General features: G+C 53.4%; 2 protein-coding genes across 3 annotated transcripts in view; both read left to right on the forward strand.

Annotated features, from left to right (window-relative positions):
- Nucleotides 1–4,216: 4,216 nt before the first annotated feature.
- On the forward strand, nucleotides 4,217–6,210 carry UBB (ubiquitin B). Its single transcript, XM_084649110.1, has 2 exons — nucleotides 4,217–4,356; nucleotides 5,222–6,210. Exon 2 carries the CDS (start codon nucleotides 5,225–5,227, stop codon nucleotides 6,140–6,142), a length of 918 nt encoding a protein of 305 aa, XP_084505236.1. The 5' UTR covers nucleotides 4,217–4,356; nucleotides 5,222–5,224; the 3' UTR covers nucleotides 6,143–6,210.
- Nucleotides 6,211–11,974: 5,764 nt separating this feature from the next.
- Nucleotides 11,975–13,357, forward strand: part of SCARB1 (scavenger receptor class B member 1) — a 42,501-nt gene continuing 41,118 nt past the window's right edge. The window contains exon 1 of one of the 2 annotated variants that reach the window (XM_084648891.1): nucleotides 11,975–12,262. In XM_084648891.1, coding sequence (XP_084505017.1) covers nucleotides 12,140–12,262 — 123 coding nt within the window. In that variant the 5' untranslated portion in view covers nucleotides 11,975–12,139. The remainder of the gene's footprint in view (nucleotides 12,263–13,357) is intronic. The other variant, XM_084648890.1, reaches the window with a different exon arrangement.

Consider the following 13,357-nt stretch of genomic DNA (forward strand, 5'->3'; position numbering starts at 1 on the left):
CCCCAACGCTGCCCGGGGGGGCCCCCACCTCGGCCCCGCTGCTGCCGCTGCCTCGACGGGCTGCCTCGAGCTTCCTACTGCCCGCCCGCCCGCTCCGCTGCGAGCCTCGCCCCCCCCCCCGCTTCCCCTGGCGCCGCCGTGCCCGCCCATTACTCTGGATCCCCCCCTTCCCGCCCCCGGTGGATTTATTTCAATGCGCCCCACACAGGGGCAGCGCAGCCCCATTGCACGCCCCCCCCACCCCCACCCCCACCCCCCCGCCGGGGCGCTGCGGGTCGGTCTGCGCCCTGCATTGTAGCCCCCTCCCCTCCCCTCCCCTCCCCTCCCCCCCGCGCGCGCGCGCGCGCGCGCCCTTTTCTGAGGCGTGGAGAGCGGGGCCGTTGAAGCAACGAGCGGAGCAGCGAGGCATCTGGGGCGGCGCGCGGGCGCCGGGCGTTTGCAGCGCGGAAGGGATGTGTCCTGGGCTGGCGAAACCATCGTCCCCCGGCGAGAGTCTATCCCCGTCTCTGAGCAGTCACCCGCCAGGCAGGGGATGTAGCTCAGTGGTAGAGCGCATGCTTTGCATGTATGAGGCCCCGGGTTCAATCCCCGGCATCTCCAGCGTTTTCCTCGCCCGCCTTCATTTTGTACCAGCAGCCCGTGGCAAACGGGACAACGTCTCAAATGAGCTCTCCCTCCTGGAGACGCCATACAAAGATCAGAGAGGGGGTCCACATGGCACCCCTTCCCCTCTCTACAGAGGAAAAAGGACGGCAACCGGTCTAAAAGCCTACCTGCCACAGGGGGCCACCCCTAACTCACCCAGCAATATCCTCACTCTCCAGCGGCCTGGCAGAAGAGTCTGTCCTGTCTCGGGGACTCTCTTTCTGCCCCGCCACACCTCTCCCCCCAAAACATGATACAGTTCTGCGGTGGTCTGGAAGCCTATGTTCGCCGTCCACATGCATCCGACGAAGCGGGTAGTCGCCCACGAAAGCTTATGCTCCCGTACGTCCGTTAGTCAGTAAGGTGCCACAGGACTCTTTGCCACTGTTTTTGGTGCTCCAGACCAGCATGAATATCTAAATTGAAAAAGCAATAAAATGATGTTTCTAGCAACATGGTAAGAATAGGTCTTATGCACTATTCATTGTTATTTTTCATAATTGTATTGAACCAAAAGTGCTTTACAGACAAGCCCGAAGACAAGTTTCCTGCGGTAAATGGTTTACAATCTTAGTACCAACTCAGGAAAGCATCCCAAAGTACACATTTAAGTGCTTTTCTGAATCAGGGTTTAAGGTCTCAGGCCTGCAATCTGAGCCTCTAGCACAAGCCTCTGCACCAGTGGGGCACCCCATAGATCTAAGTGCAGGAGTCAGCCTTCAGGGGGAAATTCACCCATAGTGCCAGGCACTAGGCCAGGGGTGGGCAAACTGCGGGCCGGAGCCGTTTTAAGCTGGCCCCCAAGTTCCCACTGGGGAGCAGGGTCTGGGGCGTACCCTGCTCCGATGCTCCAGCGGGGGCATCGGGTGAGGGGCTGCACCATGTGGCTCGACCCTGCTCCGGTGCTCCAGCCGGGGCGCCGGGTTGGGGGCCACTCTGGCACTCCAGCCAGGGCACTGGGTCAGGGGCCACACCACACGGCTCCCGGAAGCAGTCGCATGGCCCTGCTCCGGTGCTAGCGGAGTCAGGGGCCGCTCCACACGTAGGAGCTGGCGAAGGGACATGCCACTGCTTCCAGGAACCGCTTAAAGGTAAGCGCCAGTCAGAGCCTGCACCCCTGAGCCTCTCCCCACGCCCCAACCCCCTGCCCCAGCCCTCATCCTCCTCCCGCTCTCCAAACCCCTCGATCCCAGGATGGAGTACCCTCCTGCACCCCAAACCTCTCATCCCCAGCCCCACCCCAGAGCCCGCATCCCCAGCCAGAACCTGCACCCCTTCCCCCACCCTTGCCCCAGCCCTGATCCCCCTCCCACCCTCCAAACCAGGACCAGCTCGAGGCACCAGCAAACCAAGCACGTGCGTGGGCTGGCACAATTCCAGAAGCGGCATTCTGGATGGGTTTTTTTTTTTGTTTTCTGCTTCGGCAGTTGCGCTCTTGGAGGTTTTTTTTTCTTTTCTGTTTTTTTCTTCGCTTTGGCAGTTGCGCTCTTGGAGGGTTTTTTTTTTTTTTGCTTGGGGCGACAAAAAAACGAGAGCCGGCCCTGCTCCAAACCCCTCAGTCCCAACCCAGAGCACCCTCCTACACCCCAAGCTCCCCAGCCCCACCCCAGAGTCTGCACCGCCAACCAGCACCCTCACCCCACCCCCCGGGCCTCCACCCCAATTTTGTGAGCATTCATGACCCGCCACACAATTGCTATTCCCTGATGTGGCCCTCAGGCCAAAAAGTTTGCCCACCCCTGCACTAGACTCTACACCACTAATGTAGATACATGGCACATAGGGGATGAAAATTAGGCAGGTACCCATGTCTATCTAATCATGCTGTGAAACTCCATTTTGTAGCAAAATGGGTTGTTCTTCAGTTTTTAGATTTGATCATTTTCAAATCAGTCCTGCCGAAATGCACGGCCGATAACTCGCAGAGTAAGCCTAACGTCCCTGCCTGTTTTCAGACTAGGTGATTCACCTTCTACAGCTGAGCTTCTGTTCAAGTCTTTTATGTTTCTATAATTAAGGACGCACACAATGCAACCTCTACCCTACAATTCCAGCCCTACTTTGATCAGAAACTAAGGGACCTTTGCTTCAACTAAGCCAATTCGATGTTTGGACTGTTTTTTTTTTTTAAACCTATTATGATATTATTGAGTAAATGTTAATACAGACGGAGCTTACAACCCACTTACAGGCTGAAATAAATCCCCAAAGAGAAACCCGCCCCCTCCTTCTGTAAATTCTATGGGTGTCATGTCTGACCCAATCAGGTAGCTGTTGCTGGGTTTCAGCTCTTTTTCAATTGGTTTTCAGCACTCCTTGTTCTGTGTGTGAACGCTTAGGCAGCTCTATCTTTTGGGTACATGCAAAGAAAGGCTTTTGTAGGTGGAATGAACTAAATACCATCTGAATGAATCATGCAAACAAAGCCTATTTTGTTATGGCCTTGTTGCAGCGCTGGACACTTTGAATGGCTCACAAGGCTCACTTTGGGGAACTCTAGACAAACTCTTCTGTGGATGAGTCATTACAAAACCTAATTTTATCATACTAATTTCCCCCCACTGTTACTCACACCTTCTTGTCAACTGTTTGAAATTGACCACCCTCATTACCACTACAAATGTGATTTTTCCTCCCTTGGTATTCTACTGTTAATTCAATTGTCTTGTTAGACTGACCCCCCACCTGGTAAGGCAACTCCCATCTCTTCATGTACTATGTATAAATATACCTACTACTGTATTTTCCACTCCATGCATCTGATGAAGTGGGTTCTAGCCCATGAAAGCTTATGCCCAAATAAATGTGTAAGTCTCTAAAGTGCCACAAGGACTCCTCATTGTTTTTGCTAATACAGATTAATACAGCTACCATTCTGAAACCATTCTTCCACCTTGTCTTCCTCACATTTCCAAGGCTTTGATCTTCCTCCCTACATGTCAGTCACCATCTGCCATTCTGCCTCTCCTACTCTGCTTTGTGTTTCAGGCCCCCTTTGACCTCAGGGTCTGGATCCCAGAGGAAAAAGAATAGAAGTATTATCAGATGAAATTAGAATGCACGATGCTTCAGGTTTATTTTATTTTATTTTTTCTGCCTTTTTTTCCACATTAATTTTCATGTAGAGATTTGCAATGACCTAGACACACAGAAGAAAACACACAGCTCACACAATGAGACACACAGCCCCAACTCACAATCTAGGGTGACCAGATGCCGCGATTTCATAGGGATAGTCCCGATTTTTGGGTCTTTTTCTTATATAGGCTCCTATTACCCCCCACCCACTTTCCGATTCTTCACATTTGATGTCTGGTCACCCTATCACAATCACACGCAGGGACGTGTCCCCCAGGTCTATTCCCTGCTCAGGGAACCAGGCTGAGCTGAGACCCCGTTCTAGGCAGGCGAAACTCCAGTCCGGGTTTTACTCCACGCTCCATCTTCCGTTCCTTGGCCCTTGCCGTCATCGGATCATGTCACACACTGAGCGGCCGGCTGATTCCTCCGCACTGCCGACCGGAACTCGCCCCCTTGCCCATGCTGGGTGCACGCGCCAAGATGCAGTGAGACGAGATAGTCCCCGGCGGAGGGATCTCAACTGGGGAGGAAGAGACTATATAAGGACCGCGCCAGCGTCGTCACGCAGTTACATTCCCGTGACCCTCAGTGAGTGTTGTTTTGTTGTCTGTCTGGAGCGCCGTCCCTGCGGTGAGTGGGCAACGGGCCTGGCTAGCTGTTGGGCTTCTTGGGGGGCGAGTCCGGCCTGAGGGAAAAGAGGGTCCGAAGCTGTGCCGAGAGCCCAGCCCGGTGGCTACGTTTATCGAGGGCGGCGGCGGGGGTGGATGGCCCGGGCCGTCGCGGATATTGTGGGGGGAGGGGTTGGTGTCGATCGTGAGGCGCCTGGCGATGAGCCGTGGGGGGAGCGGGCGGGCGGGGCGCGGAGGCAGCTCTCTGCGCTCACTGCCGTGTAGGGAGGCGGCTGTGCCGTAGCGCGGCGGGAGGAACCTACGGAGCGCGGGCTGAGGCAACCGGCTCGCTGCGCTAGGAGCGGCGAAGGGCGGCTCCCTGGTTGAAGGGGGGACTAGAGTCGGGCCGGCGCTAAAATGGCGGTCTGGGCGCGCGGGAGGCCCCGCCCCTGCATGGCCGTGGGCTGCCCCGTGCCTCTGACGCCCGCCTGCCGGGGGGCGGGGTTAGGGACCGGCTCCTGGGCCCGCCTGAGCGGACCCGCCGGCGCGGTTGTTTGGCACGGACTGGCCCATTGCATTGGGCGCGGCTGGCCAGCCGTACTGACGTAGTGGCCCTGGGGTACTGGTGTTATCTCAGTGTGACGCAACTCACTGTAGTGGGGCCTTGGAGTGAGCTTTGGAGGAGGAAGTAGCCTACGTGGGGGGGGGGGGAGAGGACACAAAGTGGAGCTGCAATTCAAGGTGTGTACTGGTGTCAAAAGCTCTCTACGCTGCTTGATGATTAAGCGAAAGGGTAAATCCATACTTTTCTGATTTCTTGGGATGTAACGTTAGTATTTTGGAGTACAAAAAGGCTTATATGCTTCATAACTTCTATTTTTGTACAGAAAATGCAGATCTTTGTGAAGACCTTGACGGGCAAAACCATCACCCTAGAGGTGGAGCCCAGTGACACCATTGAGAATGTCAAGGCCAAAATCCAAGACAAAGAAGGCATTCCTCCAGATCAGCAGAGGTTGATCTTTGCCGGAAAGCAGCTGGAAGATGGACGCACCCTGTCCGACTACAACATTCAGAAAGAATCCACCCTGCACTTGGTCCTGCGCCTGAGAGGTGGTATGCAGATCTTTGTGAAAACCTTGACGGGCAAAACCATCACCCTAGAGGTGGAGCCCAGTGACACCATTGAGAATGTCAAGGCCAAAATCCAAGACAAAGAAGGCATTCCTCCAGATCAGCAGAGGTTGATCTTTGCCGGAAAGCAGCTGGAAGATGGGCGCACTCTGTCCGACTACAACATCCAGAAAGAATCCACCCTGCACTTGGTCCTGCGCCTGAGAGGTGGTATGCAGATCTTTGTGAAAACCTTGACGGGCAAAACCATCACCCTAGAGGTGGAGCCCAGTGACACCATTGAGAATGTCAAGGCCAAAATCCAAGACAAAGAAGGCATTCCTCCAGATCAGCAGAGGTTGATCTTTGCCGGAAAGCAGCTGGAAGATGGACGCACTCTGTCCGACTACAACATCCAGAAAGAATCCACCCTGCACTTGGTCCTGCGCCTGAGAGGTGGTATGCAGATCTTTGTGAAAACCTTGACGGGCAAAACCATCACCCTAGAGGTGGAGCCCAGTGACACCATTGAGAATGTCAAGGCCAAAATCCAAGACAAAGAAGGCATTCCTCCAGATCAGCAGAGGTTGATCTTTGCCGGAAAGCAGCTGGAAGATGGGCGCACTCTGTCCGACTACAATATCCAGAAAGAATCCACCCTGCACTTGGTCCTGCGTTTAAGGGGCGGTAACTGAACTTGCTCCTGTTAGCATCTGAATAGAAATTTCACTGCACCTTGTTCCAATAAAGCTTGCATTCACAAGTTCTTTGTCTGTCCCTTTGTAATGTAAAGGTGCACTCATTTAGTCAGACTTGATTCAGTGAGCTAGAATTGTATAATGACAGAGTTGGCAAACTTTTTATTCGATTATTCCAACTGTAAAAGCATGTCCGCTGTTGATAAAGGTGGTAAAATGGACCACTGAGTCATAAGGTACTTCTGAGATGTCTGGAATCTAGTTTCTTGTGGCTGAGCTTTATCAGTTACTAGAGTCTGACTAACCTTTAAAGGTTGCTATTGAAGAATAAAACAGCTTGTCTGTGGTTTTTTTTTCTTTAAATTACAACCAAGTTAAAATTGGGTAAGGTGGTCTCACCTGACCCCTACTGCATGCTGGGAAGGAACTCATTTTAATAGCTGTAACAAGTTGGGCATATATTGTATAGAGCATTGTGTTGCAATCCATGGGTTGCGACATGTAAGGTGCTGGGTCGCTTTGCTCTGGTCAGCACTGCCAACCGGGACATTAAAAGTCTTGGTGTTTCCCAGCTAAGGAAGGCTAGTGCCTACCTTTTCTGACACTGCACTGTGCTCTGGAAGCAGCCAGCAACAGTCTGGCTTTTAGGCAGGGGGGGCCACAGGTCTGTGTGTGCTGCCCCCACCCTGAGCACTGGCTCCACACTTGGGCCAATGGGAACCTGGGGGGACGGGTGGGCAGGACCACTGGGTGTGGGTGAGAGTCACGTGGAGCTGCTTGTGTGCTTCCACCTAGGAGCCAGACCTGCTGCTGAACGCTTTTGGCGTGCGGCATGGTCCACAGTGCACCTCTGACTGCACCACTGAGCTATCAGAGGTAAGTCTGTGCCTGAGCCTTCCCAAACCCAGATCCTCTACTGCATCCCAAACCTCCCAGCCCAGAGCCTTTATCCTCTCCTGAGCCCCACCAAACCCAGAGACCATTCCCACATCCTGAACCCCTTATTCTCATCCCTGAGCCCCTCCACCCCAAAACCCTCATCCCCAACTCTGTTGGGTCACTGGCATCGACAATTTTCTTCAACTGGGTCCCCAGAAGAGAAGTGTGAAAACCGCTGGTACAGAGTACACTAGCTAAGGCCTCAAGTCTAGTGTAAACATTTTGCTGCTACGTTTAGCAATAAAAGATGAGGATGCTTGATATCTTCTCCCCGCCCAATAATTGGGGTGAAGAGAACTTGAAGTATGTTAAAATTTCAACAATGCATCTGCATCTCTAATAACAGGAATGCAACACCCTGGTTTGAAATAGTGAATTAAATTGAGCAGTAGTTTTGTTTCCAGTACAGTGCTAGAAATGCTGCTGCTGAAAACCCATGGAACCAGAAGGGAATTCAAGGAGTTGGTGGTAATTAGAAACATTCTGAGGGATCTAACCTAAGTCCTAAGTGATCTGTCTCGGTGTGGATGGGCTCTTTTAATTAGAGATGGAAAAACAGGAGTCTCAAATGCCTCTTTCTTGAAATGCTTTGATTGTTGGTAGGGACAAATTTATATGGAACATTGTGAATGCTATGGAACCCTATCTTCTGTTTGTGTAATCTACTGGTAGAGCAGAGTAATGCATCACATTAAATACACAGTTGCTTAATGAGTTTATGGTGACTACGCTGTCTCCTGTTCCTGGTCTGTGCAGGAGTCAAGGCCTGCTGTTTAGACTGCAATCAAAAGTTCCTGAGGCCTTCAAGGAGACAGGGAATCTGCATTGGTAGTTCAACATGTGATGTTAGCTTCTGAGACTGCTGATGGTGTGCTAGGAGGATGCTGGAGAATTGTATATTTTGAATAAATGTGTAACTAAGGTTCTGACCACTGGGAACAAAATTCTTGTGGGAAACTTTGGAAAAATGTTAGGCCAGGCCCTCTGGGTGAGTTTAGCCTACATAAAGTCACTATGTAATTTCAAATATTTTTTCCCAACTCCTGTCCTAGGGGAGCACATGGTGTGGGTGCCAATCTACTTCAAAGCAGTGATTTCTAATTGAGAGTACCTCTGATGTAATTCAGATTACTTGTATGATAAACTAATGTGTTACAGTGCTTTGAACATAAAGCACTATTTAAAGACTAAGAATCAGGATAGATTGATTTAAATCCATTTTAATAAACTTTTCCATTTGTATTTCAATTATTTTCTAAAGGGAGGTGCATTCTCATTGCTTAATATAAACATTAGAACATGCTGATTTGAAACTAGATAGAGCCTTTACACTAGATTTTTGTTGGTACCTGTTTTTGTTTTCTGGGAGGGAACATTTTATTTATATATATATAAATTAAGCAACTACATAACTTAATATTTTTACATTCTTAATTGTTCTCAGTACATTAGAAAATCGTGAATGATTCATTGTTTACTAATTTTTCCTCATGATTTGTGATAACTGGAATTTAAACACAAAACAGCATAACGTTTATTACTGAACAAAAGCCCTTAATACAGCACATGCCTGAAGTGGCCAGCTGCACTGACATAACTCCACCTCCATGAGAGTCGCAGCGCTTATGTCGATGTAGTTAGGATGATGCAGTATGGGTGTAGACTGTGCTACTTAAATCACCTGTTGGCTGTCTGCCTCAAATGGGGCTGACAGCTGGAGCCCTCCCTTGACCTCCAAAGCTGACAGCCCAAACTCACTCAGGTGCTGGGTTGGCAGCTGTGAGACTTACAGCCCAAGTTGTTAGCCAGAAATTAGGCTGACAGCTTGGGGGAGGCAGGGGCAGCTGTGAACCCCGCATGTACAACTGAGGCGCTCAGCCCCAGGCTCCAGCTGCCAGTGTCACACAATATCTCACTTCAGTCTGTGGAAGTGCATGTGGTGAGGATGTGCACCCCTGACAGAAGAAGCAAGTGTGGAAGTGAACCATTGCTTTAATTACTGCAGTGGCTGTCTGTCGACTTAATTTTGTAGTGTCCACTAGCCCAAAGTGTCACGTCCTGGATTTAGGCGAAGCTGGTGGTGGTGTTGTCTGAGCCCTGCTTTCTGGCCTCATGTGGTTAGACCATTGTTTAAGATCAGGCGGATGAAGGCCCAGTGGTATCATGGTGGGTTCCAGGTGACTGGGGTGGCAGCTATCCCAGTAAAGCTTGCAGCTTTTGGCCCCCTGGCTCCTTTGAATGGCCACAAAGAGACTTCAGCTTCATCCTGTGAACATTAACCTTCTGAGACACTTTTCAGTGATATCAGCTGTAAGCATTTCCTCCCACTTCTAGAATCTTTCAGCTCACTGTCATCTCAGCATGTGGTTTCACTAGGAGCCTTGGAAAAAGATCACTTATAGTTTAACTTTGAACCAGTTTGCCTTCACCTTTTGCTGATTTTCATAAACAATTTTCTAGAACAGTCTGAACTGGACTTTTGTTAGGTTGGCTGATTTAGAATACAGGGTTCTGCATAACTAGACCCAATTCTATGGTCCTTATTAGGTAAAACTCCAGCTGGAACCAATCAATAGTTGTTTTGCCTCAGCATAGACTTCAAAATTGAGCCCGTAATTATTACACAGTTGATTTGAAATATAAGGCCTGGTACTAGTGATGTTATGATTTAAAGAAACCAATTATATGAATGTCAGTGCTGCAGCAAGCTGCAGGCTTGACAGCTGTGAGATCCAACGCCTTTCTTTGTTCACAGAAACAGCCTAGGATACTGGAAGGACAGCATTCGTGCAAGCTCATCAATTCTGCCTTGCCAGTGGGCCTCAGCTACACCCCTGGTGCTGGCAGCACCGCTTCTGGCATGGGAGTTTAGTTTGCCTCCAGGGTCCATTTGCTTCCTGGCCTCTCTACGGAGACTGAGTGCCAGCTAGTGCCAAATGACAAGGAAGTTGTGTGACCCGGACACCTACCCATCACGAACCAGGACTCGCTCAAAGCGAAAAAAATTACAAGAACTCCCAGTGCCTTATACAAGATTTCACAGATTCTCATGGGTCTCTTGGAGTGGATTGTTGGGAAAAAAAACAACCCAGAAGCGGATTTGTCCTGGGGGTTGGAAGGGGCAAGATTAGAGAAAAGCACCTCAGGATCTTGAGGGAGGAGGCGGGGAGAGACTGGAGAAAAACTCCCCAGGATCCTGGGGGAATGGTGGGGATAGGGTTGCCAACCCTCCATGATTACCCTGGAGTCTCCAGGAATTAAAGATTAATTTTTAATTAAAGACTGTCATGTGATGAAACAGCCAGGAATAGTCCAACCAAAATTGGCCACCCTAGTTGGGGAGTTGGAGAAAAACTGTCCAGGATCCTGGGGGAGGAGGTGGGGAGGGTTGGAGAGAAGCTCCCTGGGATCTGGGGGTGGTGGTGGTGGTGGAGAGAAGCTCCTTGGGAGCTGGAGGGGGTGTGTGGAGGAATTGGAGAACAGCTCCCCAGGATCCTGGGGGAGGGGGTGGGGGAGTTGGAGAAAAGCTCCCCAGGATCTGGGGTGTGTGTGTTGGAGACAAGCTCCCTGGGATCTGGAGGGGGGGTGGTTGGAGAGAAGCTCCCTGGGATCTTGGCGGTGGGAGGTTGCAGAAAAGCTCCCAGGATCCTAGGGGAGGAGGTGGGGGGGGCTAGAAAAAAGCTCCCCAGGATCTTGGAGGGGTTGGAGAAAAGCTCCCCAGGATCTTGGGGTGTGTGTGTGGTTGGAGAATAGCTCCCCTGGATCTCGCAGGGGGTGGGGTGGAGAAAAGTTCCCCAGGATCTTGGTGTGTGTGTGTGGGGGGGTGGTGGTTGGAGAAAAGCTCCCCGGGATCTGGGGGGAGGGAAGGTGGGGGAAATGGAGAACAGCTCCCCAGGATCCTGGGGGAGGAGGTGTGGGGGGGTTGGAGAGAAGCTCCCTGGGATCTGGGGGTGGGGGGAGGATTGGAGAGAAGCTCCCCAGGATCTTTGTGGTGGTGGTCGGGGGGTGTTGGAGAGACGCTCCCCGGGATCTGGGGGGAGGGGAGGTGGGGGGGGTTGGAGAACAGCTCCCCAGGATCCTGGGGGAGTAGGTGGGGGGGTGGAGAGAAGCTCCCCGGGATCTGGGGGGAGATCCTGGGGGAGGGCGTGGGGGGGGTTGGAGAAAAGCTCCCCAGGATCTGGGGGGGGGTGTGGTTGGAGAATAGCTCCCGCGGATCTCTCGGGGGGTGGGGTGGAGAAAAGTTCCCCAGGATCTTGGTGTGTGTGTGTGTGGGGGGGGTGGTTGGAGAAAAGCTCGCCGGGATCTGGGGGGAGGGAAGGTGGGGGAAATGGAGAACAGCTCCCCAGGATCCTGGGGGAGGAGGTGTGGGGGGGGGGGGTTGGAGAGAAGCTCCCTGGGGGTGGGGGGAGGATTGGAGAGAAGCTCCCCAGGATCTTTGTGGTGGTGGTCGGGGGGTGTTGGAGAGACGCTCCCCGGGATCTGGGGGGAGGGGAGGTGGGGGGGGGGTTGGAGAACAGCTCCCCAGGATCCTGGGGGAGGAGGTGTGGGGGGGGGGTTGGAGAGAAGCTCCCTGGGGGTGGGGGGAGGATTGGAGAGAAGCTCCCCAGGATCTTTGTGGTGGTGGTCGGGGGGTGTTGGAGAGACGCTCCCCGGGATCTGGGGGGAGGGGAGGTGGGGGGGGGGTTGGAGAACAGCTCCCCAGGATCCTGGGGGAGGAGGTGGGGGGGGGGTTGGAGAAAAGCTCCCCAGGATCGTGGCGGGGGCGGATTTCTGGAAAAACGCTCCCCAGGGCGGCTCCTGTGACGGGGACTGCGGAGAGAACCGCCCCCGCCTCCTGCTCCTCGGGGCGGGGAACAGCCTCGCTCGGGTCCCCCTAGCCAGAGGCCGCTGCGGCCGGGGGCGGGCGCGGCCCTTCCCGCCGAGCGCTGGGCAGAGCCGGCCGAGGGGGCGGGCCCGGCCCGGCCCGGCCCGGCGTGGGCGGAGGGAATAAAACCGCGGAGTCGGCAGCGAGGCCCGGCTGGTGGCTGCGCTGCCGGGGACGCCTCTCTGCTCGCCATGGCCGCTCCCGCGGGGCGCAGAGTCCCCCTGGCGCTGGGGCTGACCGGGCTGGTCTTCGCCCTCTTCGGCCTCGTCCTGTTCTTCGTCCTGCCCAGCGTGGTCCGGGACCAGGTCATCAAGGTGATACCCGCGCCCTGGGCTCGCCGTGCGGGGGGGTGCATCCTGCGCTGGAGCCAGCCGGGCTGGCGACCCCTTTGCCTTCCCCCATCAAAGGCTGGGGGCGGCGGCGGCACCAGGTTCCCCCCCGCTAATGTCTGTATCGTGCCCCTCTCGCCTCCAGATCCGCCTTGCCGGGCTCGCTCGAGCTCCGGGCTCGCTCGAGCTCCAGCCTCCCTGCGTGCTGAGGTGCTGACCGGGCTGATGTTTCAAATCTCCCTCCGCGGAGGCTCCTAGAAGTCTCGGGCTGGAAGGGACCCCACTAGGTCACCTAGCCTGATCCCCCTGGCAGGGCTGGGGAACCTTTTTCCTACCCAGAAGGGATGGGGGCACACAGGACAGGCGAAGTGGGCTGCAGCTGGCTGGGTAATGACATGTCCCCATGTGGGGCGAAGGGCAGACTACCCCCGCTAGCCCAGGGTTGATTGACACGACACCCCATCTGTCCTCTCTAGTGCCCCAGGAACAGTGAATTCTGTTCTAGTTAGTCAACTCTTCTTCATTGGCCCTGCCAGGTGCTGGCCCCTCTAACTCCCCCCTGAAATCAATAAGCGTTAAAGCTGGTCCATAGAGGATACTAAGGTAGAAAGGAGTCAGTTCTGGTGAGGAGTAAACAAGGTGAGGGGACAAATACTACTGACATGAAGTATTTCTGTATGCTCATGTGGGGAGTTGGGCTCAGATGCACAAATGACCGACTGGGGGGTTCTGGTCAGCCGTGGCTTGTGACCTGAAGCACTCCTCTGTCCCCTTGGTCTGGGGATGGCTTGGTGGGGGTGTGAGAGGCTCTCACACTTCCCCACAGTATCTTTTTGTTTTTTTCTCTGCTCCTTGTGCATATGGTTAAAATTTGCCTTCCTTCCCATCCAGCATTACAGGAGTGATGTCTGGGTGCTGGGGCTCTCTGCTTGCATGCTTCCTCCTTCCCCGCTAAAATGCATTGGTAACATAACCCATTAGCAAAAAGAAAAGGAGTACTTGTGGCACCTTAGAGACTAACCAATTTATTTGAGCATGAGCTTTCGTGAGCTGCAGCTCACTTCATCGGATGCTGTAGCT

This window comes from Lepidochelys olivacea, assembly GCF_965140295.1.
Source record: "Lepidochelys olivacea isolate rLepOli2 genome assembly, chromosome: 15".
Lineage (NCBI taxonomy): Eukaryota > Metazoa > Chordata > Testudines > Cheloniidae > Lepidochelys > Lepidochelys olivacea.